This window comes from Symphalangus syndactylus, chromosome X (genome assembly GCF_028878055.3).
Source record: "Symphalangus syndactylus isolate Jambi chromosome X, NHGRI_mSymSyn1-v2.1_pri, whole genome shotgun sequence".
NCBI classification, from domain to species: domain Eukaryota; kingdom Metazoa; phylum Chordata; class Mammalia; order Primates; family Hylobatidae; genus Symphalangus; species Symphalangus syndactylus.
In genome coordinates, this window is record NC_072447.2 from 153527087 (window position 1) to 153544763 (window position 17677).

Below are 17677 nucleotides of genomic sequence, written 5' to 3' on the forward strand. Positions count from 1 at the left end.
ACTCCCAATTTACAAAGGTTCCTAGGTGCCATATTGAAAGATCTTGTTTCATTGTAGAGTCTTCACAGCAAGTTCCCTTAATACTTATATACACGATTTTATTTTATTTCTTTGGTTTTGTTGTTGCTGTTGTTGTTTTGTTTTGCTTGTTTGTTTTTGGAGACAGGGTCTCACTCCAGGTTGGAGTGCAGTGGCACCATCTCGGCTCACTGCAACCTCTGCCTCCCGGGTTCAAGCGATTCTCGTGCTTCAGCCTCCCCACCTCGGCCTCCCAAAGTGCTGAGATTACAGGTATGAGCCACCTCGTCCAGCCTATTTCTTTGTTTTGAGACAAGGTCTCGCTATATTGCCCAGGCTGGTCTGGAACTCCTTGCCTCAGGTGATCCTCCCGCTTCAGCCTCCCAACCTGCTGGGATTACAGATGGAAGCCACTGCATCTGGTTCATATATGTATATATATGAATTTGAGATGAGATCTCACTGTGTCGCCCAGGCTGGTCTCGAGCTCCTGGGCTCAACCAGTCTTCCCACTTCAGCCTCTCAGCCTCTCAAGTAGCTGGGACTACAAGTGGGTGCCACTACACCTGGCTTCCCTTAATATATTCTATTCAACAATCCCATTCCACCCCTACCCCCCAAATCCACTCTGTCTACACTTCCATTGATTTTTTTAGATGGGGGTCTCACTATGTTGCCCAGGCTGGTCTCAAACTCCTGGCCTCAGGTGATCCTCCTGCCTTGGCCTCCCAAAGTGCTGGGATTACAGGCATGATTCTTTTTTTTTCCCCTGAGACAGAGTCTCACTTTGTCACCCAAGCTGGAGTGCAGTGGTACGATCTTGGCTCATTGCAACCTCTGCCTCCTGGGTTCAAGCAATTCTCTGTCTCAGCCTCCTGAGTAGCCGGGATTAGAGGTGCCCATCACCACGCCCAGCTAATTTTTGTATTTTTAGTAGAGACGGGGTTTCGCCATGTTGGCCAGGCTGGTCTCGAACTCCTGACCTCAGGTGATCCACCTACCTTGGCCTCCCCAACTGCTGGGATTACAGGCGTGAGCCAAGCCACCGCATCCGGCCTACAGGCATGATTCTTTTTTTTTTTCTTTTTTTTTTTGAGACGGAATCTCACACTGTCACCCAAGCTGGAGTGCTGTGGTGCCATCTCGGCTCACTGCAACTCAGCCTCTCAGGTTCAAGCGATTCTCCTCCCTGAGCCTCCTGAGTAGCTGGGATTACAGGCGGGTGCCACCACACCAGGCTAATTTTTGTATTTTTAGTAGAGGCGGGATTTCACCATGTTGGCCAGGCTGGCCTTGAACTCCTGACCTCAGGTGATCTGCCCACTTTGGCCTCCCAAAGTGCTGGGATTACAGGGGTTAGCCACCGCGCCCGGCCAGGCATGATTCTTAAAAGGAGGCTGGGTTGGCCCAAGGTACCCAAATGAAGACTTTGGGAACTGTGGGAGGGTGGGTGGAGTGGGTAGGCGGTGGGCCAGGGGACCAGGGTTTCATTTTTGTTGAACGATGAGGATTCCCCTAAGTCTTTTAGGGGTCTTGAACTGACAGGAACTGAAAACCTCTTTAAATAGCATTTGCCACACTTCATCCCATTTCTTATTTAATGTTTTCGTAACTTCTCTAGGCAGCCAAGCAGCTTAAGGGATTCTGGTTTGAGGTTCTCCTGTGTGGATGGGCTTTGCCTGTTTCTAGGTAGGGCCAGGGCAGAGGTCTAGAGTATCCTTCATTCCCCCAAGCCCTTGCACGCTGACCTGGGTGCTGCTACTGGAGGTACCCTCAAGCCAACGGGCATTGAGCTTTGCTGCAGAGAAGGCAGCCTGCCTTGGGCTCCCTGAGTCCAGGGTGTGCCCAGGCATCCCTGGCTTTCTGTCACCTTTTCTTTCTTTTTTTTACCTTCCAAACTAGTCTTTCGGCCTCTCCTGGTTGGCCTTTGACTGGTGACAAGCAGACTGGCTTCACTCAGTCTCCCTCACCACCAAGACTGGCAGTGGTCTGGGTGGATGAGGCGGGTGGAATCACCTTTGACAGAGGACACTGAGGCTCGGAGCCCTCAGGTGACGTATGAAAAGGCATACCAGGAAATCAGTGACAGAGCCCAAAGCCTCTATCTTGTCCCTTCCTTCCAGCCTTACTCCCCACTCCATCTCATCTCCCTGCTGTTACTTATTAGTAGACATGCAATACATATACATGAAAGTTTCTGCTAAGGCAGGAGCCCACTGGGCCACAGGTCTTGCTCAGGCATGTCGCCGCACACAGGCAAGTGTTAAAGAGAAGATCTGGCTGTGGGGAGCCTCCATTGGTGGGTGGGCGGCTGGGGGGTGGGGAGGAGCAGGGAGCCATCTTTGGATCTCTGTCATGCAGTGATGTCATAGTCATGTTCTGTGAGTTCATGTTCTGACAACGACCAGTTTGTAGTTTAGCTTCAGGCCAAGTGCTTCAGCTCCATATAAGAGGTAGCTTTCTTGAGAGCAGAGATCGAAATATTTCCTATGCAAAGGATGGAAATACTTCCTGCGCGTAAGCGCAATCCTTTCATCATTCGAAGTATGTGGGGAGAAATAGATGGTCAATAGGCAGGGTTGGGGCAGTGGGGCAGGGAAGCATGGATCTTGAGGGTGGTATCTGGGGGCCAGTTTGGGTTGGGAGATGTTCTTATTTCTCTGGTTTGCCCTTGAAGCTGCTGCCTCTGGGAATGCCCTGGGTGTGCCCATACGTGAGTACGTGTATACATGTGCTGCTTGTGAGTTGGCATGGGCTTGTGTGACCCTTGTCATCCATCCAAGGGCCCACCATCCTGGTTCTCCCACCAAGGTGCCTGCCAACTGTGCCGTGTCACTTGCCACTGTGGGCAGTTGCTGGGCAGTAGCTGGACCCCAACTTGCAACTCTGGTCTAGAAAGGCTTGGCAACCTTGAGAGGCTAGGGCGCTCTGGCAGAGGGGAGGTATTGGTCAGATCACTTGTGGAAACCCTGCTCCCCTCTAGGCCTTGTGGAGACGGGAAGAGGGAGTGGCTTGGGCAGGTCGGGCCCTGGGAAACTGGTTGTAGAAGGAGCAGGGAGCGGCTGTCTGTCTGGAGAAAAGGCCTGGCCTGCCATGAACTCTCTGAAGGGTGAGGGATTACCCTGTGTGGAGTTGCTGACCTTAAGGCTCAGAGGTGGCTGGAGATGGAAGGAACTGTCATGAAGGAAGATGGTAAGCTCCCTATAAGTGGAAGTATGCAAGCAGAAGGCAGGCAACAACTCAGCTGGTTCTAACAGGACAGGGATGGATGAGGTGGCCTTAAGATCTCTGAACTCCTGAGTCTGTAGTGGGGACCTGGGTTAGTGACAAAATACCTGCCTGCTCTTGTCAAAAGCAGCACTATCTCTGCCTTTTTTTTTTTTTTTTTGGAGTCTTGCTCTGTTGCCCAGGCTGGAGTGCAGTAGCATGATCTTGGCTCACTGCAACCTCCACCTCCCAGGTTAAAGAGATTCTCCTGCCTCAGCCTCCCGAGTAGCTGGGACTACAGGCATGCATCACCACACCCGGCTAATTTTTTTGTATTTTTATTAGAGACTGGGCTTCATCAGATTGGCCAGGCTGGTCTTGAACTTCTGACCTCGTGATTTGCCTGCCTCAGCCTCCCAAAGTACTGGAATTACAGGCATGAGCCACCGCGCTTGGCCTCTATCTTTGCCGTTTGATCTGGATTGGAACCTTGATGATGGGAGCCAACAGCACCAGCTGCAGGGGCTCAGGCTTGGCTGGGAGGCTCAGAGGAGTTGGTAAGAGGGGGGTAGGGGTGAAGAAGCAGGTGCCCTGTGAAGCCAGATCCTTTGCACACCTCAAACTCAGCCACGGTTTCTGGAAGCAGCATTTGGAAAATTCATGTTCTGGTGGGGCTTATTTCTGAATATAGGACTCATAAATAGCTGGATCTCTTGGCCTTTCAAGGAAAAGAAAAACCAAACTCATGACATCTCTTCCTTTGCATTATTTTCGCCAACTTTCAATCTTTAAACTGCTCTTTTCCTCACCCTTTCATTCTTTCCAGGCAAGGGCCCTCAGATACTTTCTTTCCAAATAGGGTTGATACTTCCATTTGAAGTGGAATATTTCTTCCTTGCGTGGGACTGTCCTATGCAATGTAGGATATTTAGTACCCCTGGCCGTTCCTTCCTCTTATTGAATTCCAGCAACCTCCTGCCAGTCATCCAGGCACAGGCCCCACGAATTTCAGAACATGCCTTACAGAAGTGACACTGCGGCTCCTATACTTTGAAAAACATTGCCTGAATCCCCAAAGAAGTGGCTAGCTCAAGGCCATACCACCAGCCAGTGGCAAAGTGGAGATCAAGTCAAATCCCACTCATTCATTCATTCATTCACTCACTCATTCATTCCCGAAGCTTTAATTCTTCGCTCTAGGGTGTGTCAGGAGAGCAGAGGGAATGAGGGCCTTGAACCGAGGCAGTGAAGAGGGTAAGAAGAAAAGTGTTATTCTTTGCCCACAAAACTACAATTTCTCACAAATTAATTCTCTGCTCTTGCCAAATTTTGTTTTCCTCTTTTAGCCCGTCTGTTCCGCAATTTCGGGCGCAAATAAAGACTTTCCGGCATTTAGTGGGAAGAGCCTAGTTGAGCACGATCCGCAGAAGCGGAATCAGGTGCCTTTCGGGTGGGCAGCGAGATCCGAGGGCCAAATCCCGAGGTCTTGGCGAGGAAGCAGCTGCCCTCCGCCAGGCATCCAGGAGCGAGCTGCCGCCGCGTTTCTCTCGCGGCGCCGCGGCCGAAGCGGGTAGAGGTGGTCTACCATCGGCCCTCCGTGGTGGGCCCAGGGGTGTTTCCCCGGGCAGGGGAGCTGACTGGAGGCCAGGGGTGCCGAGGCCGCGGTGCAGCGGGAGCAGAGGGCAGCGCAGCGGGGCTGGACTTCACTCTCCCACGCCAGAGGCCGAGGCCTCCGGGAATCGCAGGGCCACCTCTTCAAAGCCCTTGGCGATCCCAGCTCTGTTCGCCGAGGGGGCTGGCGAGGTGGGCGGGGCGGCCAGGCTAGACTAGGTCTTTCCCTGTTTGGCCTCCGTAGCCGGCGCCGGCGGGTCGTTCTGTTTGAATGAATGATCCCAGCAGCCGCGCCCAATGGGCGTCCACGCCTGCTTAATATGCATGAGGCCCGCAGCCAATGGCCAGGCGAGGAGGCTGTTTTAAACGGCAGAGCCCGCTGGCCAATCAGGCGGCTCTCGTGGAGGCAGCTAGCGCGAGGCTGGGGAGCGCTGAGCCGCGCGTCGTGCCCTGCGCTGCCCAGACTAGCGAACAATACAGGTACGTTTCGCACCGCCCGCTCCCGCCGCCGCCGCCGCCGCCGCTGCCGCCGCGGCGCCCGCACAACTTTCCGGCCCGCGCCGCCGCGAGCGCGCCCTGCCGCCGCCTTTCCCTACCTCTACTCGCCGCTGCCTTCCCGCCCCCTCCGCCTTCCCTCCTGCTAGGCGGCCGGGAAGGAAGAAGCAATTCAGGTGTTTCAACTTTTCCAACGCGTTCCCCTAGCTCCCCGCTTTCGGGGGTCGGCCCCCTCGGCGGACGCCCGCCCGTGGCGGCTCCAGGGGCCGCAGCCGGGAACCCAGGGCCCCCGAGGCCAGATGTTCGGGCAGCTGCGGCTGCGGCTGCGGCGGCGGGGCGAGCAGAGGGGCGGCTGCGGGCTGCGGGCTCGGGGCTCGGGCGACGCGCGTCCCGGCGCTGGGCGGCGGCAGCGGGAAGGGGGCCGGGAGCTCCCTGGCCCGCGACGGACTCCGCTGGGGGACGGGCGGCCGGTGCCCGCCGGGGGCTGCGCGGCTGGTGCCCGCCGGGGGCCGCCGCACGGGCAAACTTCGCTCCCGGGCTCGGCCTGGCGCCGCGCGGGCCCGCAGGCTACGCCGCTGGCTCTGCGTTAACATGGCCGTCGCGGAGCGCCCGGTGGCCCGGGGGGGCGCGGGCCGGCCGCCCCCCGCTCGCCTCCTGCCCGCCGGGCGCCGCCGCCGCCGCTAACATGGCTGGCGCGGCGCTGGCCTCCGGCGGGGGCAGGGGAGGCGGGCGGAGCGGGCGACGGGGCGCCCGGCGGGCTCCGGCCTCGGCCCCGGCGCCCGCGGCCCCGGGCGGGCGGCGCGGAGGGCCGGGGGCGCCGCCGCGGGCCCTGGAGCGGCCGAGCGTCATGGCTGCACTGGCGCCTTTGTTATCCCGAGGAGTGCGCCCCGCGCCGGGGGGCGGGGAGGTCCGGCCCGGGCCCCGGAGCCCCCGGGCGACCCGGGCGGGGCGGGGCGGGGCGGGGTGGGGGCCGACGGGCGGGCGGCGGCGGCGGGGCCCGGGCCGCTTTGTTCGCCGCCGTCGCCGCCGCCCGCGCCGGCCGCGCGCGGATCAGCCATTTTAGCGAGTGGGACTCCGAGGCGCGGCGGACGCCGCCACCAGTGCCGCGGCTGCCGCCGGCCCGGCCGCACACCCCCCGCGCGCCGCCACCGCCGCCGCCCCCGGCCCCGCGCGTCCCCCGGGGATGACAGCGGCGGATTTCAGGGGCACTTTCTTTCATCAGGAGGCTTTTGACAAAATGGAAGGTGAATTACGGGTGTCCCGGTGACCCGGCACGGAGGCCGAGGCGGGCTGCCTGCTGCCGGCCGGGACTCCCCCGCTCCCGGTCCCGCCCCGCCCGGGCCGCCGCTGCGGGGCTCTGTTGGGCAGCCTCGCGGGCGGCTGCTGCCAAGGGGAACTCTTTAGTTTTACATGATGACCTTGGGTGTGGGAAAAGGAAAAGATGGCGGGAAGCTGGGGGGTGGGACAGGGACGATGACATGCCGCAGCTGCATTTTTATTTGGAAACTTTGGAGAAAGTGTTCTCGGCTGGACCTGCGTTCTGGGTTACAGATGAGCAGGACTAGCCCTTTTGATACACCCTCCCCCTTTAGATAGTGACGAAGTGATGAATCGAACTAATAGTACGGGGGTACCTGCTCACTTTCCAGATCTCCGGTGTTGTAAAGCCATTTTTTATAAGCCAAAACGCATCAACAATAGTGACAATTTCAGATGTCCCCTACATGTAGTTCTCCTGCTTTGGTCTTGTGTTCAGCAGTGGTAAGAGTTGTTTTTAATTGCGTTAACAGTTAGCAGATGACCAGATAGTCTTAAGTCATAGATTTCAAGCTTCTATCACCCCTACCAAATGTGTCCTCTCCGTGCCCTTCCCGCTTTGTGATTGTAGTTTCCAAAACATAGCAGTTCTGTAAACGTAACACTGAGTACCCTACTTGGATCGGCTCCATTTGGAGAACTTGATCGCTCTTGTGAAGTAACTTGCAAACCAGCGCGCTTCGTGCTGGTCAAAAGTTAAATGACAAGCGACAGTGAAGCTGATTTCTTTTCTACGCTGCCTTCTGCCACTGGTGTCCGGCATTGGGGGAAGGGGACTGCCTAACAGCAAGTGTGGTTTTAATTTTGCTCTGCCTTTGGTACGTCTTGTAGTTCTTGTCAATTCCTCCTTGCTTTTCCTCATTGTATTTCTTTGTTTCTCTTCTATCACAGTCAGGATGGCTAAAGGTGACCCCAAGAAACCAAAGGGCAAGATGTCTGCTTATGCCTTCTTTGTGCAGACGTGCAGAGAAGAACATAAGAAGAAAAACCCAGAGGTCCCTGTCAATTTTGCGGAATTTTCCAAGAAGTGCTCTGAGAGGTGGAAGGTATTTTTCTTTTGTACCCTTCAAACTAGTCTTAGTTGGGTTTCTCACTTCGGGGTTACTTACCTTCAGAGTTTCTCCCAGCTAGCTGCTTGCTTCCTCTTTTACTTAGAATCAATTTTGCTTGTCTTAAGAATTTTGTGTGTGTGCTTTTATTTTTTTAAGGCCCTGCACAGGTTTCAGGCCTTTACCTACCCCCTTTTGCAAGTGGTTCTAGCAACTGCCAGTTTAATCACAAGAAACTGAATAGGTATGTGTTCACTGCATCAAGGGATTTAACGAGTCCTGTTCTTTGCAGACGATGTCCGGGAAAGAGAAATCTAAATTTGATGAAATGGCAAAGGCAGATAAAGTGCGCTATGATCGGGAAATGAAGGATTATGGACCAGCTAAGGGAGGCAAGAAGAAGAAGGATCCTAATGCTCCCAAAAGGCCACCGTAAGTGACTGTAGGATTCAAGATAACAATTAATACCTTTTCTTCTGCTTGGAGGATTTGGTTTTTTGGTCATCCTGTATTTCATTTCAAAATGAAATATTTTTTAAAAGATACTTAAAAGACGGCGATACCTCTGCAAACCATTCTGTACTTGGGCTTTACGATGCAGTGCCAGCGTTTTCTGTGGTTAAGGCTGAGGTGTTTGTGGGCTGCGCGTGCACATTCACAGTGGTTGTCTGTTGGCCTTTCCATTGTGAAGGAGGCACTCTAGTTTTGGTTGTCAGGGTCCTTGAAGTATGTTCTTTATGCCTTTCCCAGTAACTGAAAGACTGAGACAGCACCATATATATATGCGCGTATATATACGCATATATATTATATATGCATATATACACACACACACACACACACACACATATATATATTTTTTGAGATGGAGTTTCGCTCTTGTTGCCCAGGCTGTAGTGCAAGGCACGATCTCAGCTCACCACAACCTCCACCTCCCGGGTTCAAGTGATTGTCTTGCCTCAGCCCCCCGAGTAGCTGGGATTACAGGCATGCACCACCATGCCCAGCTAATTTTTTTATATTTTTAGTAGAGACGGGGTTTCTCCATGTTGGTCAGGCTGGTCTGAAACTCCCAACCTCAGGTGACCCGCCTGCCTCGGCCTCCCAAAGTGCTGGGATTACAGGCGTGAGCCACTGCACCTGGCCTAGCACCATATATTTTTCTAACCTTATACATTTTAGAACCTACAACTTTGTAGCATTGTATATGGTATCATGGATTACTTCACTTTAGGGAGAAGTCATAGTGGTAGGAGGGAGATGCTACTCAGGAATGTGGGATTTCAACTTTGACTCAATTTTTTTGTGGTTTCTCATGTATGTAATTCTTCCAAGGTCTGGATTCTTCCTGTTCTGTTCAGAATTCCGCCCCAAGATCAAATCCACAAACCCCGGCATCTCTATTGGAGACGTGGCAAAAAAGCTGGGTGAGATGTGGAATAATTTAAATGACAGTGAAAAGCAGCCTTACATCACTAAGGCGGCAAAGCTGAAGGAGAAGTATGAGAAGGTAAGGTGGGGCTGGTATCCTGGACTGGTGAACAGGCAGTGGCTCTGCTATCAGTAGGTTGCAGGGCATGTGGCAGCTTTGCTGGGCTGAGTACTTAGCATAGCGCTCAAGGGCCCATCCCCCTGCAAGGTAGCTACTGGTGCTGGTGTTCATGCTTTTTTTTGACAGGTCTTTGTTTTGGGGACAACTTCAGGCTTGAAAAATTTTGCTTACTCTTTAAGAAAAAAAAAAATGGTAACAGAGGATTTGATAGTGCTACTAATGTGACTTAAAGGACACTTGAACACCCATTAACTTTTAAATTCGAATATGGCTAAGAACCAAATTCATATATGGAAACACTTCAAATATATGTGATAGCAGCACTGGCTTACTTGATTTCAATTCCTGTCCTCTTACCTGAGATGAGGACTGCATGTTTCTACTTTGTGTTAAAACAGCCGCATACTTATTTGAAATGTGTCCCTGTTCCTCTAGGATGTTGCTGACTATAAGTCGAAAGGAAAGTTTGATGGTGCAAAGGGTCCTGCTAAAGTTGCCCGGAAAAAGGTGGAAGAGGAAGATGAAGAAGAGGAGGAGGAAGAAGAGGAGGAGGAGGAGGAGGATGAATAAAGAAACTGTTTATCTGTCTCCTTGTGAATACTTAGAGTAGAGGAGCGCCGTAATTGACACATCTCTTATTTGAGAAGTGTCTGTTGCCCTCATTAGGTTTAATTACAAAATTTGATCACGGTCATATTGTAGTCTCTCAAAGTGCTCTAGAAATTGTCAGTGGTTTACATGAAGTGGCCATGGGTGTCTGGAGCACCCTGAAACTGTATCAAAGTTGTACATATTTCCAAACATTTTTAAAATGAAAAGGCACTCTTCGTGTTCTCCTCACTCTGTGCACTTTGCTGTTGGTGTGACAAGGCATTTAAAGATGTTTCTGGCATTTTTTTTTTTTTATTTGTAAGGTGGTGTTAACTATGGTTATTGGCTAGAAATCCTGAGTTTTCAACTGTATATATCTATAGTTTGTAAAAAGAACAAAACAACCGAGACAAACTCTTGATGCTCCTTGCTCGGCGTTGAGGCTGTGGGGAAGATGCCTTTTGGAGAGGCTGTAGCTCAGGGCGTGCACTGTGAGGCTGGACCTGTTGACTCTGCAGGGGGCATCCATTTAGCTTCAGGTTGTCTTGTTTCTGTATATAGTGACATAGCATTCTGCTGCCATCTTAGCTGTGGACAAAGGGGGGTCAGCTGGCATGAGAATATTTTTTTTTTAAGTGCGGTAGTTTTTAAACTTTGTTTTTAAACAAACTGTAGAACTCTTCATTGTCAGCAAAGCAAAGAGTCACTGCATCAATGAAAGTTCAAGAACCTCCTGTACTTAAACACGATTTGCAACGTTCTGTTATTTTTTTTTGTATGTTTAGAATGCTGAAATGTTTTTGAAGTTAAATAAACAGTATTACATTTTTAAAACTGTTCTCTATTATAACAGTCAATTTCTGACTCACAGCAGTGAACAAACCCCCACTCCATTTTATTTGGAGACTGGCCTCCCTATAAATGTGGTGGCTTCTTTTCTTACTCAGTGGCCAGTTCACTTAGGGCTGAGATGAAGGAGAGGGCCACTTGAAGCTACTGTGTGATTTTGTTTGTGTCTGAGTGGCATTCAGATGAAGTCTGGAGGAGCTAGGAGAAGGACATAGGCAAGGTTCAGCAGCCTTCCAAGGTATAGGAAGGTGGGTGATTAGGACAGGCTATCTAGGTTTAACTTTTGTCCCACCTCCACCCCCTATTTTGTGGGGCCAAATGCATTGCTAAACAGCAATTTCAGAGTGTATGGTGTGTCAAAAGTTAAGGCCTTATTTTTTTTCTCTTTCACCCCTACCCCTCTGCTCCTGGCACATATCACGTTATTTGTGGTGTCCAACATTTGGGGTCTTGAGCCTGCTGCTGGTCTCCTGGATGCCAGTGAGGGTATGTGGGATGGGGTGGTGGTGTAGGGGACAGTATCCTTTTTTTGCTCCTACTTTACTCCTTCAAAACACGAAACACCCCAAGGAAGATGATAGGCTCCATCTTGGGCCACCTGAGCTATAGGGCAGGCTAATGGAATCAACCATTTCTAAGCACTAAGTGTATCATGAAAAGTTGAATGGCCTACTCATAAGTTTAGCTCATTCACTGGAAATGTAGATTGATGTTCAGTGTTAAACTGGAAGAAGCTTGGTTTGTGTGTCAGTGGTTATATTAGTGGCTAGTGTAACATTTTATCCAGGTTGGGGTGAGGGGAGATGGCCACAGTAGCAAGTGGTGACACTAAATACCATTTTGAAGGCTGATGTGTGTATACATCATTACTGTCTGTAGCAATGAAGGATACAGTACTGTGTTGTGGGTGAGTGTTGCTATTGCCCAGCATTAATATTTGGGTGTGTATGTTTGAGGCTATGAAACACGCAGGAGTGTTTTCGTGGTATTTTAAGAGAAAGCAGCTTTTTCTTAAAATTCACTGTTCAGAAACTTGCATGTCTGGAGGCGGTGTCCTCTCCACCCTGTCGGGTCCTGGATGAGTACGAGTTATGGTCACGGTCACAGCCTGATCTCTATGTGTATTCATAGCCATTTGCTCTCCCATCAGAACTGTTTGTCCTGAATGTGTTCCTCTAGTTCTAGAAAATGACTACTAATTTAAAAAACTCGGTTATGAGGTTTGCCCAGAGGCACTTGTTCCAGAATTTCCCCTCATGCTTCAGCCATGTCCTTGTCACTTGGCATTCTAAGCCAAAGCTTTAGCTTCCCAATTCATGATGTGCTAGGCCAAGATTCGAGAGCTGTTGCCAGCCTCGTCAAATATGGAAGAGAAACAACCAGCAGTCAAAAGGGAGTGATTTGTTAAGTGGTGCGCGTCTGTCTGGTAACTAGATGTACCAACCAGGGAAGGGCAAAGGATGGAAAGGGGTAACTTTTGTGTTTCCAAAGTAGCTAAGCAGAAGTGGGGAAGCAGTTTAGCCAAATGATCTTTGAATGGGCAAACATTGAGTTTTAAAGACGCTGTCAAGTTGAGGCCACTTGATCCATTAGCTGGTGCAGCAAGATCACTACTCGACGTTTTCACACTGTCACAAGATGGCTCTTCTAGTGGAATAATGCCCTAGTTTCTCTGAGATGATGTAAGCGGCATGATGTTACCTAAGGCTTAGGCTTAGCTTGGTTTCTGGGCCCACTGTATGTGTTCTTAAGATGCCAACCTGTTGCTTTTTTTTTTTTTTTTTTTCCATTTAAAAGGATAGTACCTACTCCCTCTAACCACCTCACCCCATTCTTGAATGACATTTTATCCTTCGGAAAGAACAAGGCTGTGATGTAGTGACGATTGTCTGTGTCTCCTGTGTGTGTCTGTTCTTGTCACAAATGTATTTGGGGACGTTGGATGCATTCATTTTCTGTAATAAAGTTTCTTAATCACTCTTCCCAAAAAGTAATCAGTGGGCTGGCTGCGATCTGTCTGAGATACTGAACCTCTGTGCTTTTGGTTGATTATCATCAAGGTTTTAGAAGTACAAACTTTGTGGTAACCATAGATCTGAACTACTAACATTTAGTGGAATGATACCATCAAAATGACCCAAAGCCCCAAGATCAACCTCCTGGCCCGAGGCATAAGGGGGAGTTGGCTCTGAAGCCCTGGACCAGGATAAATAGGCAATTTGCAGGATGCTAAGGAGCTATTTGATACAGTGGTTGGGTACTTGTAATCAGCCAGCCCTGCCCACAGGGCTCCTCGAGGCCAAGGGTCTGGGCTTAGTTGGCTGACTCAGCCATGCCCAACAAGGAGTTCTGGATGAGAGCCACAGGGACTGTTTGCTGTTCTTGGCTCCCAGCTCAGTTTTCTGTGGAGCCCGAGGCTACTGGTAAGGAAAGGCCATTGAGCCAGCTTGGCAGCTCCAAGCTTCCCTTACTGCATCAACCAGAGCAGCCTCCCATCCTGTTTTATATGTTGGGCATCCTACGATTTCAGCTTTCAAAAAAAGAAGCTGGGATACCATATCAATAAAAGGAAAAAGACACATGATCATCTCAATAGACACAAAAACCTTGACAAACGCTTTCATGATAAAAACAAGGGTAGAAGGGAACTTCCTCAACCTGATATAGGACGTTTAGGAAAACCCATGGGTTTATTCATGATTGTACTAGAAGTTCTAGCCAGAGCAATTAGGCAAGAGAAAAGGAGAAAACATCCAGACTGAAATTGAGAAGACAAAGCTATGTCTATTTGTAGATGATATGATCGTGTATACAGATAACCATAAGGAATCTCCAAATAAAACTGCTAAAAAAAAGAATTGATCAGCTGTAGTATACAAGATTAACATACAAAAACTAGTATTTCTATATACCAGCCATGAACAATCTGAAACTAAGAAAACAATTCTCTTAAATATCTACAGTAACATCAAAAAGAGTAAAATATTTAGGAATGAACAATATAAGTGCAAAACTTACATGGAGAAAAGTACAAAACATTAAAGACCTAAGGAAATAGACAGTCCACGTTCATGAATGGGAAGGTTTAATATTGTTAAGATGGCAATACTCCTGAAATTGATCTAGAATGCAATCTCTATCAGAATCCCAGCTGGCTTCCTCTAGTAGAAATCAGGCTGATTCTAAATGTCATATAGAAATTCAAGAGATGCAGGAGATACCCAGATCAATATTGAAAACGGAGGATTCACATTTCTTGATTTCAAAACTACTTTATTAAAACATTTTTTTTTTTGAGACGGAGTCTTGCTCTGTTGTCCAGGCTATTGTGCAGAGGCACAATCACAGCTCATTGCAGCCTCAACCTCCCAGGCTCAAGGGATCCTTCCACCTCATCCTCCCAGGTAACTGGGACTACAAGTATGCACCACCGCACCTGGCTAATTTAATTTTTTTTAGAGACAAGGTCTCACTGTGTTGCCCAGGCTGGTCACAAACTCCTGGACTCGATCCTCCTGCCTCGACCTCCCAAAGCGTAGGGATTACAGCACACCCGTGAGCCACCGCACCTGGCCTGATTTGAAAACTTACAACAAAGCCAGGTGCAGTGGCTCATGCCTGTAATCCCAGCACTTTGGGAGGCCGAGGCAGGTGGGTCACTTAAGGTCAAGTGTTCGAGACCAGCTTGGCCAACATGATGAAACCCCATCTCTACTAAAAATACAAAAAAAAAAAAAAAAAAAAAAAAAAAATTCCAGGCATGGTGGCGCATGCCTATAGTTTCAGCTACTCTGGCCTGAGGCTGAGGCAGGAGAATCGCTTGAACCCAGGAGGCGGAGGTTGCGGTGAGCCAAGACTGTGGCCACTGCACTCCAGCCTGGGCAACAGAGTGAGTGAGACTCTGTCTCAAAAAAACAAAAACAAACAAAAAACCCAAAAACTTACAACAAAGCTACAGTAATCAAGACGGTGTAGTACCAGCATAAGGACAGACATATAGGCCGATACAATTGTGAGTCCAGAAATGAACCCAGACATTTGTGGCCAACTGATTTTTCAACAGGGATAAAAATAACATTCAATGGGGGAAATAATTTTCAACAAATGATGTTGGGACAACTGGATATCCATGTGCAAAGGAATGAATTTTGACCACTCACAGTGCATTCAAAAATCAATTCAAAATAGATTAAAGACCCAAATGTAAGAGCTACAACTATAAAATTCTTAGTAGGAAACGTAAGTGTGAATTTCATGACCTTGGATTTGGCAATGGTTTCTTAGGACACCAAAAGCACATGCAACTAAAGAAAACAATAGATAAGTTGAACTTCATTAAAATTAAAACAAACAAAACTTTTGTGGCTTCAAACAGTACCACCAGGAAAGTGAAAAGACAACCTACAGAATGGGGGAAAATATTTGCACATCGTATATCCTATAGGGATCTAGTATTGAAAATATATAAAGAACTATTACAACAGCAATAAAAAGACAACCCAATTTAACAAATGAGCAAAAGATCTTAACAGACATTTCTCCAAAGAAGATGTATAAATGGCCAATAAACACATGAAAAGATCCTCAGCATCATTAGTCATCAAGAAATTTAAATCAAGACTATAATAAGATACCACTTAACACCAGCTAGGATGGTTATAATAATGATAAAAAAGGGAGCTCTTTCCTTTCGCTGCTGCGACTACAGCCATGAGTATGCTCAGGCTTCAGAAGAGGCTCGACTCTAGCGTCCTTCGCTGTGGCAAGAAGAAGGTCTGGTTGGACCCCAATAAGACCAATGAAATCGCCAATGCCAACTCCCATCAGCAGATCTGGAAGCTGATCAAAGATGGGCTGATCATCCACAAGCCTGTGATGATCCATTCTCGGGCTCGATGCCAGAAAAACACCTTGGCCCACTGGAAGGGCAGGCACATAGGCATAGATAAGTGAAAGGGTACAGCCAATGCCCGAATGCCAGAGAAGGTCACGTGGATGAAGAGAATGAGGATTCTGCACCGGCTGCTCAGAAGATACTATGAATCTAAGAAGATTGATCGCCACATGTATCACAGCCTGTACCTGAAGGTGCAGGGGAATGTGTTCACAAACAAGCGGATTCTCATGGAACACAGCCACAAGCCGAAGGCAGACAAGGCCCACAAGAAGCTCCTGGCTGACCAGGCTGAGGCCCGCAGGCCTAAGACCAAGGAAGCACGGAAGCGCAGTGAAGAGCATCTCCAGGCCAAGAAGGAGGAGTTCATCAAGACTTTGTTCAAGGAGGAAGACACCAAGAAATAAGAGCTCCCCTTTTGTCTGTACATACTGGCCTCCGTAATTACATAGATCAGCCATTAAAATAAAACAAGCCTTTATCTGCTTGCCATAAAAAAGAAAAAAAAAGATAAAAAAGGAAAATAACTAGTATTGGTGAGGACATAGAGAAATTACAGTCCTGGTACATTGCAGGTGGGAATGTAAAATGGTGCAGTTGCTGTGGGAAACAGCTTGGAGATTTTTCAATAAGTTAAACATAGAATTACCATATGGCTCATCAGTTCCACTCCTAGGTATACACCCAAAATAATTGAAAACAGGTATTCAAACAAATACTTGTACATGAATATTCATGTACATAATTTTTTTTTTTTTTTTTGAGACAGCGTCTTACTCTGTCATCCAGGCTGGAGTGCAATGGCGCGATCTTGGCTCACCGCAACCTCCGCCTTCCGGGTTCAAACTATTCTCCTGCCTCAGCCTCCCGAGTAGCTGGGATTACAAGCACGTGCCACCACATCCGGCTAATTTTTGTATTTTTAGTAGAGACAGGGTTTCACCACATTGGTCAGGCTGGTCTTGAACTCCTGACCTCAGGTGATCTGCCTGCCTTGACCTCCCAAAGCGCTGGGATTACAGGCATGAGCCACCATGTCTGGCCTCATGTACATAATTTTTTTTTTTTTTTTTAGACAGAGTCTCGCTCTGTCGCCCAGGCTGGAGTGCAGTGGCATGATCTCAGCTTACTGCACTCTCTGCCTCCCGGGTTCATGCCATTGTCCTGCCTCAGCCTCCCGAGTAGCTGGGACTACAGGTGCCTGCCACCACGCCAGGCTAATTTTTTGTATTTTTAGTGGAGACGGGGTTTCGCCGTGTTAGCCAGGGTGGTCTCCATCTCCTGATCTCTTGATCCGCCCGCCTCGGCCTCCCAAAGTGCTGGGATTACAGTTGTGAGCCACTGCGCCTGGCTCATGTACATAATTCTTAATAGCCAAAAAGTGGAAACAACCCAAATGTCCATCAAGTGATGAGTGGATAAAATGTGGTATATCCATATGAAGAAATATTGTTCAGCCATAAAAAGGAATGAAGTACTGATACATGCTACAACATAGATGAACTTTGAAATAATTATGCTAAAGAAGCCAGTCACAGAAAATTACATATTGCGTGATTCCATTTACATGAAATGTCCATAATAAGTAAATCTACACAGAAAGAAAATAGGCTGGGCGCAGTGGCTCATGCCTGTAATCCCAGCACTTTGGGAGGCAGAGGCGGGTGGATCATGAGGTCAAGAGATCGAGACCATCCTGGCCAACACGGTGAAACCCCGTCTCTGCTAAAAATACAAAACTTAGCCGGATGTGGTGGCGTGCTCTTGTAGTCCCAGCTACTCAGGAGGCTGAGGCAGGAGAATCGCTCAAACCCGGGAGGCGGAGGTTGCGGTGAGCCGAGATTGAGCCACTGCACTCCAGCCTGGTGACAGAGTGAGACTCTGTCTCAAAAAAAAAAAAAAAAAAAAAGATTAGGGGTTACCTAGGGCTTGGAGTTATGGGGGGAAATGGAGACTGACTGCTAATAGGTACAGAGGTTTTTGGTGGATAATAAAAATGTTCCAAAATTAGTGGTAATAGTTTACAACTCTGAAGTTTCTAAACATTTTACATTTTTAAATTTAATTAAAAAATTTTTTTTAAGACGGAGTCTT

At 48.9% G+C, this 17677-nt stretch overlaps 1 protein-coding gene and 1 pseudogene across 3 annotated transcripts; both read left to right on the forward strand.

The window, feature by feature from the left end:
* The first annotated feature begins 2424 nt into the window (after positions 1–2424).
* On the forward strand, positions 2425–12679 carry HMGB3 (high mobility group box 3). 3 transcript variants are annotated; one of them, XM_055268365.2, is made up of 5 exons: positions 2425–2562; positions 7540–7694; positions 7990–8129; positions 9033–9207; positions 9685–12679. In XM_055268365.2, exons 1-5 carry the CDS (start codon positions 2508–2510, stop codon positions 9817–9819), a joined length of 660 nt encoding a protein of 219 aa, XP_055124340.1. In that variant the 5' UTR covers positions 2425–2507; the 3' UTR covers positions 9820–12679. The 3 variants fall into 3 exon arrangements, with proteins under 3 accessions (XP_055124340.1, XP_055124341.1, XP_055124342.1); XM_055268366.2 differs by lacking the exon at positions 2425–2562 and adding an exon at positions 5207–5316; XM_055268367.2 differs by lacking the exon at positions 2425–2562 and adding an exon at positions 5274–5507.
* A 2720-nt stretch (positions 12680–15399) lies between these two features.
* On the forward strand, positions 15400–16054 carry LOC129475928 (large ribosomal subunit protein eL19-like; annotated as a pseudogene).
* The last annotated feature ends 1623 nt before the right edge of the window (positions 16055–17677 follow it).

Coding starts and splice junctions, on each gene's coding strand:
- HMGB3 (XM_055268365.2), top strand. CDS start 2,508: ATGCAAAGGATGGAAATACTTCCTGCGCGTAAGCGCAATCCTTTCATC. Junction 2,563..7,539: donor CAATCCTTTCATCATTCGAA/GTATGTGGGGAG, acceptor CTTCTATCACAG/TCAGGATGGCTAAAGGTGAC. Junction 8,130..9,032: donor AATGCTCCCAAAAGGCCACC/GTAAGTGACTGT, acceptor AATTCTTCCAAG/GTCTGGATTCTTCCTGTTCT.